At 55.0% G+C, this 20,536-nt stretch overlaps 1 protein-coding gene across 1 annotated transcript in view; it reads left to right on the forward strand.

Annotated features, from left to right (window-relative positions):
• The window catches only part of PRKCZ (protein kinase C zeta), an 80,840-nt gene that overhangs the window by 33,495 nt on the left and 26,809 nt on the right, over window positions 1-20,536 (forward strand). The window contains exons 2-4 of the mRNA XM_040458784.1: window positions 13,865-13,950; window positions 18,731-18,862; window positions 19,810-19,888. Coding sequence (XP_040314718.1) covers window positions 13,865-13,950; window positions 18,731-18,862; window positions 19,810-19,888 — 297 coding nt within the window. The remainder of the gene's footprint in view (window positions 1-13,864; window positions 13,951-18,730; window positions 18,863-19,809; window positions 19,889-20,536) is intronic.

Here is a 20,536-nt window from a genome sequence, read left to right on the forward strand (position 1 = left end):
CCGCCGGCAGATAGTTTTGCTTGTTTTCGAACTTTTTGTTGTGGAATCCTACAGGATCTCAGTCAGCATCCTGTCAGTGTGACTTCCCCAGAGTGTCGGATGTGGTTTTGGCTGATCATTCCCTTTGCCCTATCGGGCACTGCGTGAATTCACTGCGACTTTCCCCGCCGCGCTCGCGAAGGTTCCAGTTTTTAGCTGCTGCACACGTCCGTGTACGTGGATGTGCGCAGAGCCTCGGGGCCTGGGCCCAGCCAGCCGTGTTTCATCTGCCATCTTTCCTGAAGCGGCTGCACCAGTTTACGCCCTGCCCTGTTTCCGGACATCACTCGTGTGGATTCTTTCCAGACCAGCCACCGGTCGTGACACCAGTCGAGTGTCGTACGATTGAACTGCGTTCTGACACCGTCTGCCCGGGGTTAGTGCAGGCCCCACAGGTTGCTTCCACAAGACTGCCCCGATTTCAGGCACCTGCCAGGGTCCCACGATACTCCCAACCAAGCCACTAGCAGCCAGGTGTCCCCAAGACCCCCTCGCAGGTTCAGGAATGTGCAAAATGGCTCACAGAACTCAGGAGGACTCCTCAGTTTGCTGCTGTATCATAAAGGGTGCAACTCGGGAGCAGCCTGAGGGGGGAGCTGCAGAGGGTGAGGTGCGGGCCTCCCCTCTCCCCTCCCCAGAGGCTGGGTGTGGGGTCCCAGCCCTCCAGTCACGCCTCACTCCCTCTGAAGCTACGCGAGTCCTCTCCTTAATGTGCAAAAGGCCCTCCCTCTGTCACTCTGGAGAGTGCAGGGGTTTAGGACGTGTGCACCAGCCCACCCCCGTGATGAGTGTGAATTCATCGCACCCCTTCAGGCTTTGGGGGGGTGTCCAGCACGTGGGGGTGTCACCAAGCTCTTCAGGTGTGCCAGCAGAGCCGACGTAAAACGAAACGAGATTCTGGTCTCGATTTGCATTCCTCATCGCCTCTTCCCGCATACTTCTGGACTTTCCTCAGGACCCGCTTTTGGGACGTACCTGCCCACGTCTTCTGCATACTTTCAAAATTGGGGCGTTTAATTTTTTTTTTTTTCAACGTTTATTTATTTTTGGGACAGAGAGAGACAGAGCATGAGCGGGGGAGGGGCAGAGAGAGAGAGGGAGACACAGAATCGGAAACAGGCTCCAGGCTCTGAGCCATCAGCCCAGAGCCTGACGCGGGGCTCGAACTCCCGGACCGCGAGATCGTGACCTGGCTGAAGTCGGACGCTTAACCGACTGCGCCACCCAGGCGCCCCTCAAAATTGGGGCGTTTAAAAACAACCCAGTTGGGCTGTGCGTCCTTTTTATCGATCTGTAGGGTCACTGCATGTATTCTGGTCGTGAGGTCTGTGATCACCACAAATTTGCTCCGACGCCCAGCGGTTTGCGTCTTCATTCTTTTGATGAACAGAAAATGGACTCTTATGTCATAATTAGTGCTTTTGGTAGTGTGTTGAAGAAATGCCTCTTTGCCCCAAGGACCTGAACATGCTCTCTCATTCCACGATTGCAAGCTTTCGTGACTCCCGTGACTCCTGTGAGTGAGCTTGGTGTGTGTGGTGTGAGGTAGGGGTCGGGGTCGTTTGCATCCTTGCTGGTAACCAGTTGAACCAGGGCCATTTCTTGAGAAGCCCGTCTGTCTCCCACCACATTTCAGTGGCATCCTTGTCATAAATTAGGTGCCTGTGTGTGGGGACCTGTTTCTGGCCTTCTGTCCTAGTGATCTCTTATACCAACATCACACTGGTTTAATTCAGCTTGATGATAACCGTTCATATCGTGCGTTGTAGGTCCTCTGATTTTGTTTTCCTTCAAGATTTTCCTGGTTCCTCTTTGCCTTCTCAATTTCAATACAGATTTTACAATTGGCTTATAAATTCCCAAAACCCAGGGAGGCTGTTTGTTTGTTTGGTTGGTTGGTTGGTTGGTTGGTTTCAGTTTGGATTGCATTTGAATTTATAGATCAACACGGGAGAACTGTCGTCTCGACAATATTGAGGCTTCCAACCCCCGAGCATATACTTGTGCGGTCTTCACGTTCTCTCGGTAACGTTTTATAGCCTTTTGTACAGCAGCCCTGCATGTCGTTTGTAGAGCACTTCACTGATATTTAACTTCATGTTAAGTGATGTTACTTTTATAGTTCTCCATACAACTTATTTGTTGATAGAAATGTATTGAGAAATGCAGTTAGTTGCTTCACGTTGACTTTTTGTCCAGCGACCTTGTGAATATGTTAAATTCACACATTCATGCTGGCACTTCATCTGCAGACACCTTTCGATTTCCTAGACAATCATTCAGTCGGTGAATAACTTTTATTTCCATCTCCCAACTCTGCACCTGTTGCCTTCTGGCACTGGCCGTGTTTACCTTTCCAAACAATGTGGAACAGAAGTGGTGACAACCAGCAGCCTCTTGCTCCTGATCTGGGGAAAGCTTGCAAAATTTCACCATTAAGGATGTTTGTGAAGGGATTTTTTTCCTTCTGAAAATCCCCACCATCAAATTAAAGCGGTTCTATCTTATTCCTAGTCGAGTTTTTGTCCCGAATTGTGTTGGATTTTATCAAATGCTTCCTTTGTCTCTTGACATACTTTTCTCTTTTTTTCTATTAATAAGGCAAATTAACTGATTGACTTGAACGTCACCCACCCCTGCACTCCCTTTATGCGATCCGTTTGATTGTGGTGCTTACCTTTTCTGTAGTTTGCTGGATTCACTTTGCTAACATTTTGTTTGGTGTTTTTGCAACCTTATTTGTGACAGAGACTGGCCTATTATTCTCCTTTTTTGTAACGTTATTGTCAGAATTTAACACCGAGGTAGTTTGGCCTTATAAAATTAAATGTTTTTTTTTTAATTCTTAAGCACATTTTACATAAAATGATATTAGTCCTAACTTAATTATTTGGAAGGATTCACCAGTAAAGTTCTATGAACCTGGAGTCTTCTTTGTGGGAAAGTTTTAAAAGCTGTTTAATTTTTATTTTTAAAAAAATATTTTTTTTCAACGTTTATTTTATTTTTGGGACAGAGAGAGACAGAGCATGAGCGGGGGAGGGGCAGAGAGAGAGGGAGACACAGAATCGGAAACAGTCTCCAGGCTCTGAGCCATCAGCCCAGAGCCCGACGCGGGGCTCGAACTCACGGACCGCGAGATCGTGACCTGGCTGAAGTCGGACGCTTAACTGACTGCGCCACCCAGGCGCCCGAAAAAAAGCTGTTTAATTTTTAAAATAGAAATCAAGTATTGAAATTTTGTGTTTCTTCTCTCGTCATCTTTAGTCATGTTTTGAAGGACTTTTAAAGATTTATTGAAAGTTCGTAGCTTTATTATGTTTTAAAATATCTTTAATATCTATAGATATTATTAAATTATTGGGTTTGTCTTTCTCATTTTAATTTTGTGAGTTTTTCATCATGTGTTTTGTGTCATATTGGGTGCATACAAATTTAGGATCATGATATCTGCTTTTCGGATTGATACTTTTACCATCTTTAAATTTTTAAGATGAAAGATACCGTTAGCCTGCAAGTTTCCTTTGTCCAGCATCAATATAACTATACTAGCACCTGTATATGCCAAGGGGGAGGAGAACATAGTGTTTACGTGGTGTCCTTTTACTTTCAACTCTTCTGTATCATATTTTGAAAACAGGTTGTACTAGCAGAAGTTGCTTTTAGTGTAGACTGACAGTCCGTGTCTTTTAATTGAAGCATTTAGTCCAATTACATTTAATGTGATACTGAAATGTTACAGTTTAAATCTGCCACCTTACTATTCATTTTACAACCTACCCATCTGTTTCTTTTTCACCTTCCTTTCTCGCCTGCCCTAGGTTCAGTCAAGTGTTAGTATTCTGAACTCTCCCCCCCTTTATTAGCTTTGTTTAAAAATACTTCAAAAAATACATTTTTTAAATATTCTGGCTGCCTTAGAAATTACAAAACATGTTCTTGGAATGTACGTTAAATTAAATACTTGTACTGTTTCCCAGGTAAGGCAAGAAACTTAGAACACTTCAGTTATATTTAACCCCTATCAATTTCTATGCTATTATTGTCATGCATGTGGATATCACATATATTTTAAACCCCAGAAATCATCATTAATAATTGTTTAAAATTTTTTTTAACGTTTATTCATTTTTGAGAGACAGAGAGAGTGCGAGTGGGGGAGGGGCAGAGAGAGAGGGAGACACAGAATCCGAAGCAGGCTCCAGTCTCTCAGCTGTCAGCACAGAGCCCGATGCAGGGCTCGAACTCACAAACTGTGAGATCATGACCTGAGCCGAAGTTGGACGCTTCACCGACTGAGCCACCCAGGCACCCCATTAATAATTGTTTTAAATGGTGCTCATTCAGATTTACCTGTTTCTATAACCTTCTGATGTGCTTGATTTCTTCCTGCCTGATCATGTTTATGTCTGAGACCATTTTTCTTCTGTTTGAAATATCCCCTTTAGTATTTCTGTTAGCACAGATTTGCTGATAATTAGTTGGTTTTGTTTGTGCGAAGATGTGTTTTGCGTTCATTTGGGGGAGCTATTTCCCGCTGGGTGCACGAGTGTCGGCAGTCAGGGTTCTCCCAGCACTTTGAGTACGTTGTTTATTTCTGGAAGTCACCTGTCAGTCTTGTTCCCTTGAAGGTGATGCTTCTCTCTCTCTTTCTCTCTCTTTTTCTTCCTGGCTGCTTTTAAAGTGGTCTTTGTTCTCCTATTTCAGCAGCCCCGTGAACGAGAGGGAGGTATTGAATTTATCCCAACTGAGGTTATAGAGCTTTTTGGATCTAGGGTATAATGTCTTTTGTCTTTTTGGAAAATGTCAGCCAGTATCTTTTCACCTGCGCCCCATTCACTCCCGCCTTCTTCCTTCAGGACTGCATACCCACATTTTTTCACTATATCCCATTTGTCTCTTATGCTCTTTTCTGTATTTTTTTTTTCCATCCTGGTTTTCTTTACCTTCTGTGCTTCAATCTGGATATTCTCTACTGATGTGTCTTATTTGGTATAATCTGCTTTTAAATCTTTCTCCCGAATTATTAACATCAATTACTCTTTTTTGCTTTTAAATTTCTGAAATCCTAGGATTTTTTAGGGCTTCTTTTTCTCTGGGTCTCATTTGATGGTGAAATTCTCTCATCTAATCTTTTTAAATTTTTTTTCAACGTTTATTTATTTTTGGGACAGAGAGAGACAGAGCATGAACGGGGGAGGGGCAGAGAGAGAGGGAGACACAGGATCGGAAACAGGCTCCAGGCTCTGAGCCATCAGCCCAGAGCCCGATGCGGGGCTCGAACTCCCGGACCGCGAGATCGTGACCTGGCTGAAGTCGGACGCTTAACCGACTGCGCCACCCAGGCGCCCCTCATCTAATCTTTTTAAATACATTTGAATGTCTGAATCACCTGAGTCTATTTCTGTAGACTATTCAGTATGCTTCTATTTCTTGGCCTGCCTGGTAATTTTTGGTTGAATATCAGATATTGTGTTTCAAAAACTAGGTAGGCACTCTGAATGATGTTATTTTCCTCATGAGATAATGTAATTTTATTTTGGCAGACGGAGTTTGGGCAAATCACCTTGATTCAGCTCAGGCTGGCCCATTGCCCCGCTTCCATATACGTCTCTCAGTAATGTCAACCCAGAAGGTCCGGAGGTTAGCAGAACCCCAGTCTCCAGCTCTTGTCTCCCCAGTACCAAGAGCCGGCCGAAATGTCTACCTGGGCTGTCTTTTGGGTTTTGTTTTTTTCTTTTAGCAGCTGCTTTTTGCTTGGCCTCTTGGCCTCTGGCCTTGAACTTGTGCAGCTCGGGAACCACTGGATGCCTCGAAGGTTGGTTGCAGGCTGGTTGCAGGCTCCCTTCTTTGCAGGGTCTCGAGGGAGCCTCGCAGGGCTGAGCCACGATGCCACCCTGGTGGGCCCGAGGGCAAAGCATCGGCCCAGAAGGGCTTATTCTCCAGCCTTAAGATCTAACGGGACTTGCCTTGCTAAGTTGTGGGCACGCTCGGGCCCCAGCACCTTTTCCTTCCTTCCTGTCTCTCCCTTTTGGAGTGGGAACGGCCATCCCAGGCCCGTCCCCACATTGTATTTTGGAAGCACACGTCTTGTTTTGGAGTCACAGGTCCCCAGCTGGACGGGAGTCTTGTCTCCGGGTGAATCGTACCTAGAGTCTCACCTGTGCCTCATGGAGACGAGACCGTGGACGGCAAGAAGTGATGCTGGGATAAGTTGAGGCCTGAGGTCGGTGGGGTGGCACGAGTGTACTTTGCATGTGAGAAGAACACAGACTTGGGGAGACTGGGGCAGGATGTCAGGGACCGAATGTGTCCCCGCAAACTATACGGAAGCCCTAACCCCTAACGCGATGGTGTTGGGAAATGAGGTCTCGGGGAGGTGATAGTTGAGATCACAGGGCAGGGCGCTTATGATGGGATCATTGCCCTTCTGAGAGCCGAACAGCTGTCTCTGCTGTGAACACACAGCGAGAACGTCCTCGGGCCAGGAGGAGGCCTCTCGGGGACCACCGCACCTGCGCCTTGATCCTGCTCAGACCTCCACCCTCTAGACCGAGAGTCACTGTTGGGTGCTCCCCACCCCCTCGTCTCTGGTGTTGTGTCACAGGAGTCCAGGCTGGCTGCGCCCCTTCCTTAGGCTTGGGTTTTCCTGGGCACGCTGAGCCCGGCTTCTGTCTCCTGATGGCTGCCCAGGAGCTGCAGGCCTTTCTGTTTGGCCTCCAAGGACTCACCAAGCAGCCTGACGGGGCGCCTGGGGGGCTCAGTCGGTTCAGCGTCTGACTCTGGATTTCAGCTCAGGTCAGGATCTTACGGTTCGTGAGTTAGAGCTCCGCACTGACGGTGCGGAGCCTGCTTGGGATTCTCCCCGCCCTCCCCTCCGCCCCCCCACCCCCGTACTCTCTCTCAAAATAAACACTGAAAAAAAAACTCTGAGGACACAAGGTGGCCCTGGTGACACAGCGCTCCTCCTGGCATCGTCTCATCTGCTCATGTGTCTGACTGTGAGGCCCTGGCACTTTCCATGGTGGTTTTCCTGCTGTCAGGGTTTGATTTTGGAGGCAGGATTGGACGCGGGTGCCTGTTCTCCTGGTTGGAGCTGCCGCTTCCCTGGTGAGCCTGGCTCTGGCTCCCGTGTCGTGGGAGGTGTCGTGGGAGGGGCGGCTGGTCCTGCTGCAGCCGTGGGGGCGCCGGGCAGCTGTGAGCAGCTTGTAAAAGTGAATCCACAGAGGAAAACCCCCACACAGGGAAGAGTTGCATTCCTCATGAGTGTATTTGCAGTAGGTTACTTGGAAGTTGGTATACATCTTTCCATAGACTCTTTCAGAAATTTCGCTCAGCCATTTCTTTTTTTTTTTTTTTTTTTTTTAATGTTTATTTATTTTTGAGAGAGAGAAAGAGAGAGCACAAGCAGGGGCGGGGCAGAGAGAGGGCGAGACACAGAATCTGAAGCAGGCTCCGGGGTCTGAGCTGTCAGCACAGAGCCCGACGTGGGGCTCGAACTGAACGGACTATGAGATCATGACCTGAGCCGAAGTTGGACGCTTAACTGACTGAACCACCCAGGGACCCCTCGGTCAGCTGTTTCATTAAACGCTGATTTGTACCACCAAACGTTAAGATATTTGTGATAAAATTATTCGAAAGTTGAACTGTTACAACTCCTCTCGCTCAAAACACCTCTTAGGATTGGTCTTCTTCAAGGACGTGGATGGTGTTCGGTGAGGAAGGGCGGCTGTGAGGACCCCTCGGCGGCCCACGACCCTGTCCTCCCGAAGGTAAAGGGGTTGCGCCCCCATGGGTGCTCCATCACCGTGGTTGACGCGTGCACCTCGCTGGGTCCTTAGAGCCGATCAGAGATCGGTTCTGAAGCTGGCGTCCTGCGTGTCCCCGTCACTTGCGTCTGTCCGCGGCGCCTTTCCCTCTGGAGGAGGAGCGCTTTGCGTCCCCTGCCCCGGCCACTGACACGGCAGCGCCTCCCCGTCCCTTCCTCGTTGACCCGGCTTTCTCTGCCCTTATGTCCTGGCCATCGGGAGAGGGGGCTGGCAGGGATGTCATGCATGGCAGCCCAGCCCGAGTGTGTCCCCACTCCCCCTGCTGGAGAGGCTCTGCTGTGCGGCCCTCACGCAATTTAAGCTTTAAAACCAGGGTCTGCCAGCGGGTGTGGCCTTGGGTTAGCCTAGAACGGGGGGGGGGGGGGGGGGGGGGTCCCCGCGTGGGCTCACTCCTGCCTCCTGTGGCCTCCTGTCGTGTGGATGCTGCCCCCGTCATGTCCACCCAGCCAGTGGTGACCTGGCCTGGTGCTCCTGCCCCGGGGAGGGGAGTCCCTCTCGGCAGCCTGGTCGGGCCATTTCGGTCATGTGACTGCCCGGGACCCAGGACATCACTGGGGGTCACCCTGCTCTGACCGTTTTCGTCAGCACCCTTCCATGCCTGCACAATGACAAGGTTTGGGGTGGCCCCGTACCCGTGTGCTCCCAGCGAGGGCACCCAGGACTTATGATGACAAGTGCCTCGCACACGCCATGGGCCAGGAAGCCTTGCCCCGGGGCACGTCCGGGTGCCCGTCCCGAGGGCTGACCCCATGATTACTGGGCCGCTCCCCATGGCGTGTCACTGCCCAGCTGTCCCCTCCGCATCCCCTCGTCCCCTAGTTTAAATATTCATGGTGTTTATCGTCATTTGCCGTCAGCTCCAGGAGGACAGTCTTCTGTCCACTTTGTCTGTGTCCCTAGTGCCCCCCGAGGGCGCTGACTGCTTGCGGGGATGAGGAGATGCGGGCAGCAGCTTAGCTCCCGTGCGGGCCAGTCAGGCACCTGTGTTTTCCGTGTACTTACCTAGACCTTTTGTGGTGGTGTTGTCACAAGGCCGTGTCCTGTGCTGCGTCCTTGTGGGGAGGAGGTGGCCCCTGCCATGCAGGTAGAAGCCAGGCAGGTGCGACACTTCCCGCGGGGACAAGGACTGTGGCTCATGTGACCCGAGAAGGCCACCCGCCTCCCTCATCACGTGGTTCCCGGCTGTGTGGTCCCAAGACCTTTCCCATGGCCACCTGTGTCCCTGTGGTTCCTCGCCCACCTTCCACGGCTCAGCACCCTCTGACCCACACCTCCAGCTGGAAGGAGATGCTGAGAGGCAGACTTGTGATCGGGGACACCCCTCAGGTGCACGAGTCCTGTGTCCTGCGCCTGTCCCACCCCGCGGCCCCAGCCCCTGGCACGGTGACCGTGTGTTCGTCCCTCAGAACCTGCCAGACTGTGCAGCGGCCCCACAGTTTCCCCGCAGCCGGGCTGACATCCCACCCGATCCCCCAAGCTGCTATTTGCGCAAGGTCACGTGAAGGACGCAGTAGGAGCCTTTCAGTGGGATGTGACCTGGCGGGAGTGTCCCGTGAGCCCAGATGCCGGCGGGGCGATGTGGCGCAGAGAACGGCCCGGCAGGGCCACCGGCCCCCCGCCTCTGTCCCCTCACACCAGCTCTGCACACAGTCCTGGATGACCGAGTGACCAGGGCATCTCAGACGTCTTAGCCCAAAACATGCTCTTTGTCATTGCTGTCCTGTGTCACAGACCAAGCCCGGCGGTCCCCGCCCTCGGGGGCACAGAGCCGGGGCGCGGGGGAGGTTGCTCTCCCTGACGGAGCAGCGCCCCTTCTGCCCCGAGACCCCAGTGTCGACCTCACGCCACCTCCCACCCCGCGGCCCGAAGCCACCTCGGCCTCGCTTGGGGCCTCGTCACCAACGTGGGACCCCCTCCCCGGGGGCATCCGGCCATCCAGTCACTGTGCCCTGACATGTGCCACGTGGTGCGGCCACTCGCACCCGGTTCCGAGGCGCCGCGCGGGGCTGAGCTGGTCACCCCAGGCCGAGGTCCGCTGCCCGGGGACGAGAGGGGCCGGGACATTCGGCACGCCCCACGCCATGGCCCGCGTCTGCGGGGCGCAGGGCGTATCTCCCGGCTCCTCGGCCGTTCTCGTCGGCGCCCTCCAGACGCTCGATTGCCATAGAAACCGAGCTCGTTAAAATTCCCCACAGCCTCCTAATTATAGAATTTCAAAGGCGAGCAGCCCTTCCTCCGAGGGTTGGAGTTGAGGTGGGGGGTGGGGGCAGCCCACGCGGGCCCAGCGCCGCCCGGAGCTGGCCCAGCTTTGCCGCGATGCCACGTCTGCGGCGCCCAGGACGGGCCCCGGAGGGCACAGCCCGAGCCCGGAGCTCGGCCCTGACCGCACAGCCGAGACGGGACCCTGGGAGCCACCAGGACTGTGGGCGAGCTCCACGTGCCTCACGCGGGCCCCCCACGCGTCTGTGGGCGGGCTCCGCGGGCACTGGGATCAGGGGGACGAGGTGGTCGAGCAGTGGGGGCGCGGGGCCCGTGTTCTCCCCAGAGCAGCCGCGCCTCTGCACGCACGTGCTCTCTGAGGACACGTGCTCTTTTCTTCCTTTGTGAACCGTGCCTGTCACTTCGGATCGGGAATAAGGGCCGTGACTTTCCGGGCAGAAACCCAGGACCTGCGAACGCGACCGTTGCCTGAGCCGGTGGCCCGTGAGGTCGGTGGCCGTGGCCTTTGAGGGGAGGGGACCATCGGGCCCCCACAGCCTCCATCGTCACCTCTGAGATCAGGGGCTCAGGAGGGCAGAGTGGGTTCCATCCAGCTGCGTCCGGCCCTGCACTTGGGGAACATTCCAGTAAAGACTCAGCTTCGAAAGCGTTGGGCGCTTTGGTGTTTGCCACTGTGGGAATTTGGGTTTTCCGGGAAAGGCTCTCAGTTTGGTTCAGAAGTTAAGGAAGTGCTAATCCCAGTCCAGTCGTGAGAGAAGCCCCAGGCTAGATCCCCAGGCCGGCACCCGAGTCTGACCGCGCTCCTCAAGGCCAGCAAGGTCGCCAAAACCGGGGCCGGCTGAGAAACCGCCACCACCAGCGGGTCCGCGGAAGGACGACATGCCGTGTGGGATCGAGGGTGTTGTCTGGGCCCGAACCAGCGCGTCAGGGGAAAGTTAGTGGGGCAGAGCGTGTGCCTTAGTTGACGCGTCAGCTCGTTGGCGGTAACGAAGGCGCCACACACTCATCCGATGTCAACCAGAGGGGCACCGGGCCTGCCTGCGGTCTGCACCCTTCCTCCCAAGTCTGAAATTGTAAATTGCTGTTCCCATAGCCTCCAGCCAGGATAGAGCTTAACCCGTACCCACCCCTGTGACCTGTCACCTGGAGGCCACACTGTCCTGAACTTGGCATTGGTCTTTCACTTACTAGAACAATTTCATCTCGTGATTATGGATCCTAAAACAATTTGTTGTTGATTTTGTCTATTTTGTGGTTGTGTAAGAGTGGCACCGTTTCCTAAAGCCCATTTTATATGTATCAATATATCATTTTCTATTGACTTTTTAGGTAGTTTGATTTTCGAAGATGTATCTGTCATGCTGCAGGTGGCTCAGGTCAGGTGTTACCGCCGGTCGGGTCTCTGTGGTGCAGCCGCACGCTCACCGCGTCCATTTACCATCCTCTTGTCTGTGACCCTGGGCATCTTCAGACGTGCTTGAATGTCCCCCAGCTCGTGTGCGACAGTTTCTCTTGGGCTTTGATCAAGGAGTAATGCAATCGCTAGGTCATGGAGGAAGCAAATGTTCCTCCCCACAAATATCGGTTCTATGTTAGCCCCCCCTCTCGGAGAATAAGCAGCTTCCAGGTTGCTGTACGTCGGGGTTGTGGGAGATTAACCTGGGCCCACCGCTCAGGCATCAAGGATACCGAGGTGCCTTTGGGTTTCCCTGATTACTCACGAGGTGGGGCTTCTGGTCATTTTCATTCACTGTCGGTCTTCTGTGGAATGCCTGTTCTTGTCTTTTGTTCATGTTTTTCCTTTGTTAACTTATGGAACTTGTGTGTGCATCCTGAGTCACGAAGCCTCACCACGTGTGTGTGCTGATACTGTAGGCCGACTCTCTTTGGCTTCCCTGGTGGCCTCTGGATGAATATGCGTGCTTGTTTTGATGCACTCGGGTGCACTCGCTCCTTATTCTACTGCCTTTTGTGTTTTCAGAGTTTTTCTCGCCTTCATATTAGTAAGATCTTCTCCTACATTTCCTTATAGAATTTGTTGTCGTTTTGCTCCTCATGTGTAAGTTCTAGTCTTTTGAGGGGACAGAGCTGTGTGTGGAGTGAGGCCTATGCGGGCCACGTGCAGCCCTTGGTCTTGTCCCCTCGGTGAGTGTGCCTGCCTGCTGTGCATTCCCTAATGCCCCTTGGCCTCTGCTAGGACATCTTTGTGTGTCTTGTTTTGGCCGACTTTAAACAAATTTGAAGGATATCCGGTTGGGCATATCTTTAGACATATTTTAGGGCATATTTTCCGTGTGGAAGTCGGCCGGATTCAAGAAAGCCAGAGTGTTGGTGCTGGTGTGTCCCCATCAGGCCAGCTCAGTTCCCTCTGTATCTCTGTGTCCCCTGGTCTGTGTCTGTCACTCAGTGCCTTCTCTCTTCAGGACACCTGGGGGTTGTGAATGCCACATCCAGGGAGGGGCAGCGGATGTGATCACCATGCGTGGGGACAGCCAGTCCTGTGGACGTCAGCATAGACCCACCGCCAGCCAGGCATCCCTCAAAGCAAGCCAGGTGGCCTGGAAGGCCTGGGTGTGGCTGGACACACCTTGTCAGCTGGGCAAAGGCCCTGGAGGTCACCGGGGACTCCTTAGGGGCAAGGGACACATAGACTGAGGGTGGTACTGCCTCCTGTGGACTCCAGGCCTGAAGCCCAGGTGTGAACTCGCAGGGGGAGAGCAGGAAGGTGGAGGCTGGTGCCACCTCCCTCCAGGCCCTGCTCTTGTCCGGGAATTGCTGAGAGCCTGTGGCGGGAAACCTTTGAGGGGTCCTTGGGCAGCGCATGGGCCTCTGCCAAAGCCCCAGCTGCCCGCCGGCTGTGGGGCTCCTGCCGCAGAGGAATCCGACTTCTTGTTTCTTGGTCTCCCGCTTAAAGGGAGGGAAGCAGGCTCCGAGTGGTTGTCCAGCCAGAGCTGCTAATTTGCTTGTTTTAAAAACATTCCGTTACAGTTTCCACAGTGGTGTATATTCGTGGCACTTCCACGGCTCATGAAAGTGGCTTTCACTGCGGAACTTTATAAAAGCACAAAGCTTCCCGTTGTATCCTGAGTGTTTTGTTTGTCAGCGTTTGCCTCAGAGTTTTTGGAAGGAGCGAGTTATGAGCATTTTTAGGGAAGAATCAAACCAGCGGCTCTAGTTCCCCAACTGGCTCTGGCATTTTTGATCAGCAGTGTCCTTCCGACAAGTTGAGATTGGCGAACGTGTGTTTTGAAAGCGACGTGTTGGGTAACGCTCGACTCAGCACGAGTGCCCTGCCTGTCTGCCCCACCTCTGCCCCGAGATGTGTCAGGCCGGCGACACCGGGAGGGGGTCTTGTGTGTCCGGGTGGGCAGGTCGCCCGGCCGAATGCTGTGTTTCTGGCTGACCGTGGACTCCACGTGGCAGCCGCGGCCCCTCTGTGGATGGTGAGACGTGAGCTCATGGCCCCTCTGAACCACATCCCAGTGTGGAACAGGGGGCCTGGTTTCCGCGCCCGGAGGAAGGAGGGTGGAAAGGAAAACAAGGAGGAGGGCTTGGAAGTGGGCTGGCCTCCAGTGACGTTCTGGCCGGACCCTCTCGGGGGCCGCCCAGCTGCTGTCCTCCCTGCCAGGGTGGCCGCCGGGCACACCGTCGCGCCAGCCCCTGGACGGAGCGGCCGTCACCGCGGGCTGACGGCCACCGGGCTCCTGTCCTCGTGTGGGGGGGGGGACTGGTGGCCGCGGGGCTGTCCTTTACCCGTCTTCTATCCTCCCTAGAGTCCGTCTACCGCCGCGGAGCCAGAAGATGGAGAAAGCTGCACCGCGCCAACGGCCACCTCTTCCAGGCCAAGCGCTTTAACAGGGTGAGTGCCGCCGACACGGGGCCCGGCCTGAGCAGGACCCTTCCGCGGAGAGTGGGCAGGGCCGCGGAGGCCGTGCCAGCGGGTTCCAGAAATGAGCCACAGTGAGGCTCTGGTCAGGCCTTTCCTGCACGTGGTGGCTGTTTGACGGATGCAGTGTGTGCATCTCGGTGTTGCTCTGCTGGGATGACACCAGCCGCAGCGTGTGCTCTTGGCCGCGAGGACCTCCTGTGTGCCCCGGGGCCCCCTCACCGCCCATGTCTGCCACCCAGGTGGGCCCGCTGCCCAGCCCTTCATTTCCGTCGTTCCTCTTCAGGACGCTGTCACATTCTCCAGGAATGATGTGGTTTGTGTGGCTTTGTGGTTGGTCCGCTTCACAGTGGGGGAGGGGGGAGGGGGTGCCTGCAGGTGCCTCACTGGCCAAGGCCCCTCACGTCCCGGGGCCGCCGGATCCACGCGCCACAGACGGGGCTTAAAGCAGCAAGTCCTTCTCTCCCAGTTGCGGAGCCACAGGCCCCAAGCCAAGGCGTGGGCAGGGCTCTGCTCCCTCTGATGGCTCTAGGAGAGCATCCTTCCAGCCTTTTCCAGCTCCCGGGGGCTGTGGCGGTCCTGGGTTTGTGGCTGCTGCAGTCCGATGTCTGCTCTGTCCTCACATGGCCTCTCTTCTCTCGTAAGGACGTCCGTCGGGATTAGCCCCCACCTGATCGACTATGACTTCATTTTAACTAAGTACCTCTACAGAAATTCTTTTTCAAAATGAGGCCTCATTTGGAGGTTCTGAGGGGACATGAATTCGGGGACACCATTCAACCTGTTCCAGCAGCCACACGCGTGCTCACCTGAGGGCCTTTGCACGTGCTGAGTGCTGTGCCCGGTGCGCCCGCCCCCATGCTCTCGGAGCACATGCTCCGTCTTACTTTCTGTCTCTTGGCTTGGACAACTATCCAGCCCTTCCTCTGTGCCCCCGTCACATATGCACCCGCTGCCCCCCACTGGGTGCAGTGCTCTGGTCACTGGGACTCTGAACGTGGGCTCCTCGATGATTGGAGCCAGGGGAGACCCAGGGCACTGTGTAGGGACCAAGAAAGAATGGGGCGCGTCTGTGAGGAATGAGAAAGACCCTGGGAACCGAGGTGGGTGGCGGGAGAGCACGGGCTCCAAGGACTGTCGGGTGTCTTGGGGGAGGTTAGGCATCACCAGCAAGCCAGTGCCTGAGGACAGAGGTGTGGCTGCATGAATAATGGACGCTTGTCACATCCCTGGGCGGACTGACTGGGTGTGGACAGGAACTTTTGTGATGAAAGGAGGCTGCCCACAACGTGAAGAAATGGAAACATCCCAACTCCCAGGATGCGAAACATCTGCCACCCCCTCCCCGTGTTTATTTTACCATCCAGCTTTGCGGCCAGGAGGCTTCTCTTTCTGCACATCTGGGCACCAGCTTGGTTCTGGACAGAGAGGGGTCTCGGCCAGATGGGACCAGCCACCTTTCGGGATATCACAGAAGGTTCTAGGCGTCCTGCTCCCCCGTGTTGACTGCTGGTGAAACACCGTTTCTTCATCACAGCTGACTCACCGGTCCAAGACGAAGCCCACCCACCCAGCAAGACAGACCAGGGCCCGCTTGTCCCCCCCTGCAGATTGTAGGAGAAAACCCCATTTCTCTGGTTGCGGGGTGCAGACCCTGACTCTGCTTTCCCCTGCCTGCCCCTCCTGCCCGTCCCCGTTCCCACCCTGTTATACATGTTCAGCTGTCCCCAGAGCCCCAGAGTGGGTTTGCCCACACACGGGGAGGGAGAAGGGAGCCTGTCCAAAGACCCTCGACTCAGATCGTTTGGTCGTTCGCAGATGAGGAGGCAGATGTGTGCGCAATTTGTTGCCAATTTTGGTTTCCCGCCTGACTGTCCTTGGCTCGACGTCCCGTTGCCTGAGCCCTGGAGGCTGGCTCCGTGCCGTTCACTGTGTTAATCACAGGGCTGTGCACTTCAACTCCACCTGTCACTTGAAAGGATGTTTGCAGAGCCCCGCGCTTTCTTCTACAGGAATCGGCAAGACCTACAGGCAAAAAGCCCACAAGAGGTCATTTCCTCCGTCCTCCTCGGCAACTCAAGGGCGGAAAGTGAGTGAACTCAGTCACACCGCCGGCCATCTTCCCAAGGCACCTGCCTGGATCGTTATTTGCCGTCGACATGACGTTTCTTCCAGAACAACGAGAAAAGGTTCCATCGGTGAATCAAAGGGAGAGATCCGGCGAGTTTCTGGAGAAGAAACGAAAACCTCTGTCCTGGAGCAGGAGACACGGGCAGCATGGATGGGGGGGGCACGAGGGCGAGGCCCCCTCTGCAGGATGCGACTGATGGTCAGAGTCCCGCCCTGCGAAGCCCCGGGGCGTGAGCATCTCTGGCAAATGCCCGTCGAGGATTTCTCCTAAGCTTCTTGGTCCCAGCGACTAGAACAGGGGTTAGCAAGCAATTCCTGTTAAATCCATGTTAAGGGCGGAGAGTAGATACCTTAGACTTGCTGGGCCACAAGGCCTCTGTTGCAGCCACCGCCCCATCATAGTGTAGTAGCCGCAGGCAGTGGGTCGACAAACGAGTGAGGGCCTGTTCCAGTAAAACTTGATTTGGAAAACACAGGTGGTGGTCCTCATTGGCCTGCCCCTGGACTAGGGATTGGAGTTACCACTGGCTGAACCATCAGGCCGCGAGAGGAGCAGGTCTGGGGCCTGGTGGGAGCCGCCTTTCCCACCCCCCAAGAAGCAGCAGAAACCCAGACCAAAGGCTCCGACCTCAGATGAGAGCTCAATATGGCCAAAAACTAGAACGGCTGATGCGAAATCCGAGCAAGGGACAGATTCAGTGGTGTGTAAGGAGACTTAAAATGTTTTTACCCCATTAACTTATTAATTCATGTGAATATCAGAGAATCGTGGCTCGGGGGTTAGGTTTTGTTTTATTTCTTCGTGATGTCTCGTGAAGTGTTAACAAGTCACACACAGGTCTGAGATCGAGAGCCCTTGCCAACGTGTGATAGCCTCTCCGGACAAGCGAGGGCACGCTGCTGCTGGTCAGCGGCTGGCCCGGCCCGGCCCCTGCTCATCTCTGGGAAGAATGTGTTACCTCACAAAGGCACCGATCGGCTGTGAGTTTGCCCCTATCCGCGAGCCAAGCGTTGCAGATTAGGTTGTTCAGGGGTGACGATGGGAAGGCTGCGCGTGTTGGTGGGTTACGTAAGAAGGTGCTTTTGTTTCACGGCTTCATAAATGGTGTTTGACAGACACACACGCAGAAGAGAGTGAAACCCATCTTCATACCTGAAGCTCCTCCTTTGAATGCGAAGCTGGGCATTTACCCGGCATGAGACCGTGGCCCCCGCGGCCGTCCACTGCGCCCCGTCCAGGCCATTCCCCGCCGGGCCCACCCTCTGTGCCTGCCAGCTCGTGGGACAGACGCTTTAGGCAACAGGGAGGACTCGGAATAAATTCTTCTCTTTCCGAAGTTAAAAGTGACGTGGGGTGTGTGAGTGTGTGTTTGCTTAACCTTAGCAAACGTGGTTGGGGCACCTGTGTGCCAGGACCAGCCCCCTCAGGCCCTGGTTTCCAAGCTCGGTGCTTCGCTGGCGAGGAGTCGGCTTCTTGGTGCCCGTAGCCCGTAGCACAGGCCCACGGCCTGTCTGTGTCACCCCGATCCGCCCACCCCCCGGCCCCTGCCCGAGTCCACCCATCAGAGGATTCCATCAGCCGTCGTGAATGAACTGCAGTGCAGTGTGGTGCTTCACGGTTGTCTCCAGGAGCAGAGACTCTCTCAAAAGAAGGGAATTTGTTAGGGGTGCCTGGGTAGCTCAGTCGGTTAAGCGTCCGACTTCAGCCAGGTCACGATCTCGCGGTCCGTGAGTTCGAGCCCCGCGTCGGGCTCTGGGCTGATGACTCAGAGCCTGGAGCCTGTTTCCGATTCTGTGTCTCCCTCTCTCTCTGCCCCTCCCCCGTTCATGCTCTGTCTCTTTCTGTCTCAAAAATTAAAAAAAAATTAAAAAAAAAAAAAAAAAGGGAATTTGTTAAAAACGGCAGAAGAGGCTAAAGCCTGCCAGGGAGTTCAAGCCAGGAAAGATGGTCGCGGGAACCCGGCAGACGTGCGGCCACGCGTGTGACCGGCTTTCTGAGCACAGTCATCTTCGTGCCCTTTCAACAGCCCAACGTGGGGAAAACATCACCAAACCAGCTGACGATTGCCATTAGTTTCAGCTACTTAGAGCTTGAAGAACGAAGATTGACCGCGGGAAAATCTTTAAAACTCCCAAAAACCCAAGAATCGCAGGCTGCCCCTAGCGGCCAACATGCGACACGTAATGCCAGGCGGAGTTAGTCTCTCTGTGGCTGTCCGGGGGAGGTGTGTGGATGCCCCCCGCTCCCCCCTCAGCCTGGGTCACTGCACCAGACGGGGCGCCACCCTGTTCGGCACATGACCCGGCAAGGGCTGGGATCCCCTCCGGTCCCTGCAAGCAAGGGGAGGGCCTTGCCCGTGGAGGGGTCTTGTCACCCTTGCCAGAGCGGGACCCCATGGTTCCCCCAGCCTGGGAACGGACCCAAGCAGGGGGCCCGGAGCTTGGGCAGAGCCTGGTGCCCGATGTGACCCACTGGTTGGGCCACCTCTTGTCTAGCTCCCCATCATCTTTCGGGACGTCAGGGAAGGTGCAACGTGCCCCAGTGCTGAGCTGGGTCCCCTGCGGTGAGGCGCGGGCTCCAGGGGCGCCGAGGCCCTCGGCGTGACGGTCGCTGTCCTTGCAGAGAGCGTACTGTGGCCGGTGCAGCGAGAGGATATGGGGCCTCGCGGGGCAGGGCTACAGATGCATCAACTGCAAGCTGCTGGTCCATAAACGCTGCCACGTGCTCGTCCCACTGACCTGCAAAAGGCATATGGTGAGTGTGGGCCGGATTGGGCCCCGGGGGCCCGCGGGTGGGGGCAGCCTCGAGCCCACTGCCCACACTGACCCTGGCGGCCCTCAGTCCCCCTCTGTCCAAAGAGGGTCCTGCCGCCAGCGAGGCAAGAGGAGGGGCTGGGACGGGGCCCCTCTTCCGAGCCCCGTGAGCCCCTAGCACTCGTGGGGCAGCATCTGGCACGGAGGTGGGGGGCCAGGGAAGGCTTGTGTGGACCCCAGGCACGAAGCAGCTCTCGAGCAGAGCAGAGGGGAAAGCGCCATGACGCTCCGCACGCCAGGACCTGTGCCGTGTGACCCTCACCACCAGCCCGCGATCCTGGAGTCGGAGCTCCCAGCCCTTTGAGATGCTGTTCGTTCCCTTACTGAGCATCCAGGCTCGCTTGTGCTCCTGGGCCTCTGGCCGTCACCCCTGATGGGACAAGAACAGAGTCCAGACCTTGTCGCACCCCGATGTTGCTGAGCCCTGGGATGTGGGGTCCCGTAGGTCCGCGTCGGCCTAAGAAACGAGGCCAGCCCCACAGATGTAGTCAGTCGGGGGCCAAACGATGCCAATGCCTGGAGCCTGGTGTCCGCCAATAGGGGGCTGTGGCAGGGGTGACCTCAGCCTCCTGGGACTCTGATGCAGCCGTGGGGGCAAGGGAGACTACCAAGCATTATGAACAGACGCCCTGCTTTTTAAAGCACCTGCTGGAAAGGTCACAGTGCGAGGTGCTGCGTGGTCACCCTGCCTGTGGAATCAGGAGATTTCTATGTGGGTCTTTCCACCTCCAGGGCAACAATGTTACCAGGTACACTTGTGTAACATGTATTGTCAGACACGCTACAATGTGTATGCCAGAAGAGGTGATTCTAGAAAGTCACAGGGTATCTCCAGAAGCTACACTGTGACACCTGACTGGTCACTTTGTAATGCTCATGTCTTTGCAGGATTCTGTCATGCCTTCCCAAGAACCTGCAGTAGACGACAAGGACAACGTGGACCTTCCTTCTGAGAACACCGATGGAAGTAGGGGCTTTCTTCCCACTCGTGGAGCCCGGGCTCTCCGCCCCGGAATCCCTGCTTGCCCGCCATTCTGACCACACCTCACTGCGGGGCTGGGGATGTCCCCAGGGCCTTCCCTCATCCTGGGCAAAGATGGCAGGGTGGGGTGGCTTTCTGTGGGCACGCACATCTCTGGGAGTGGCTGCCATAGGAGTCGGGGTGGGCGTTTTCCCTCGGCACCGACCGTGGGAGTTCTAGAAGTTGTTTACGGTGGCACCCACCCTGGGCAGGCTGCTGCGTCGAGCTGGTCTCCATCCGTGGAAAGGCCTGCTGTCAAGGTGGTTCTTGAGTTTCTGTGGGGTTTCGTGGGGGTTTGGGTGGGGGAGAGACTTTTGTTTAATAGTAAGAAGCATTCGGAGAATGATTTTGAATACTAGTTGGACTGATAGCTTAGCTCTGAGCTCCCAAAGTCTGTGGATTATTATGAGAGCTTGGAAGAGTCCCTGCCCTCGAGTGGTGAATGTGAGCTCTGCACCCTGAGAGTCCTTGAAGGATGAAATGAGACCACAGAAGATAAAGCATTTAGCAAAACAGCTCACACAAAGCAGACAACAACCCACATACTCACCCACCCACCTACCCATCCAACCATCCATCCACTTATCTGTCCAT

This window comes from Herpailurus yagouaroundi, unplaced genomic scaffold, assembly GCF_014898765.1.
Source record: "Herpailurus yagouaroundi ecotype Mexico unplaced genomic scaffold, PumYag 77, whole genome shotgun sequence".
In the NCBI taxonomy this organism is placed as follows: domain Eukaryota; kingdom Metazoa; phylum Chordata; class Mammalia; order Carnivora; family Felidae; genus Herpailurus; species Herpailurus yagouaroundi.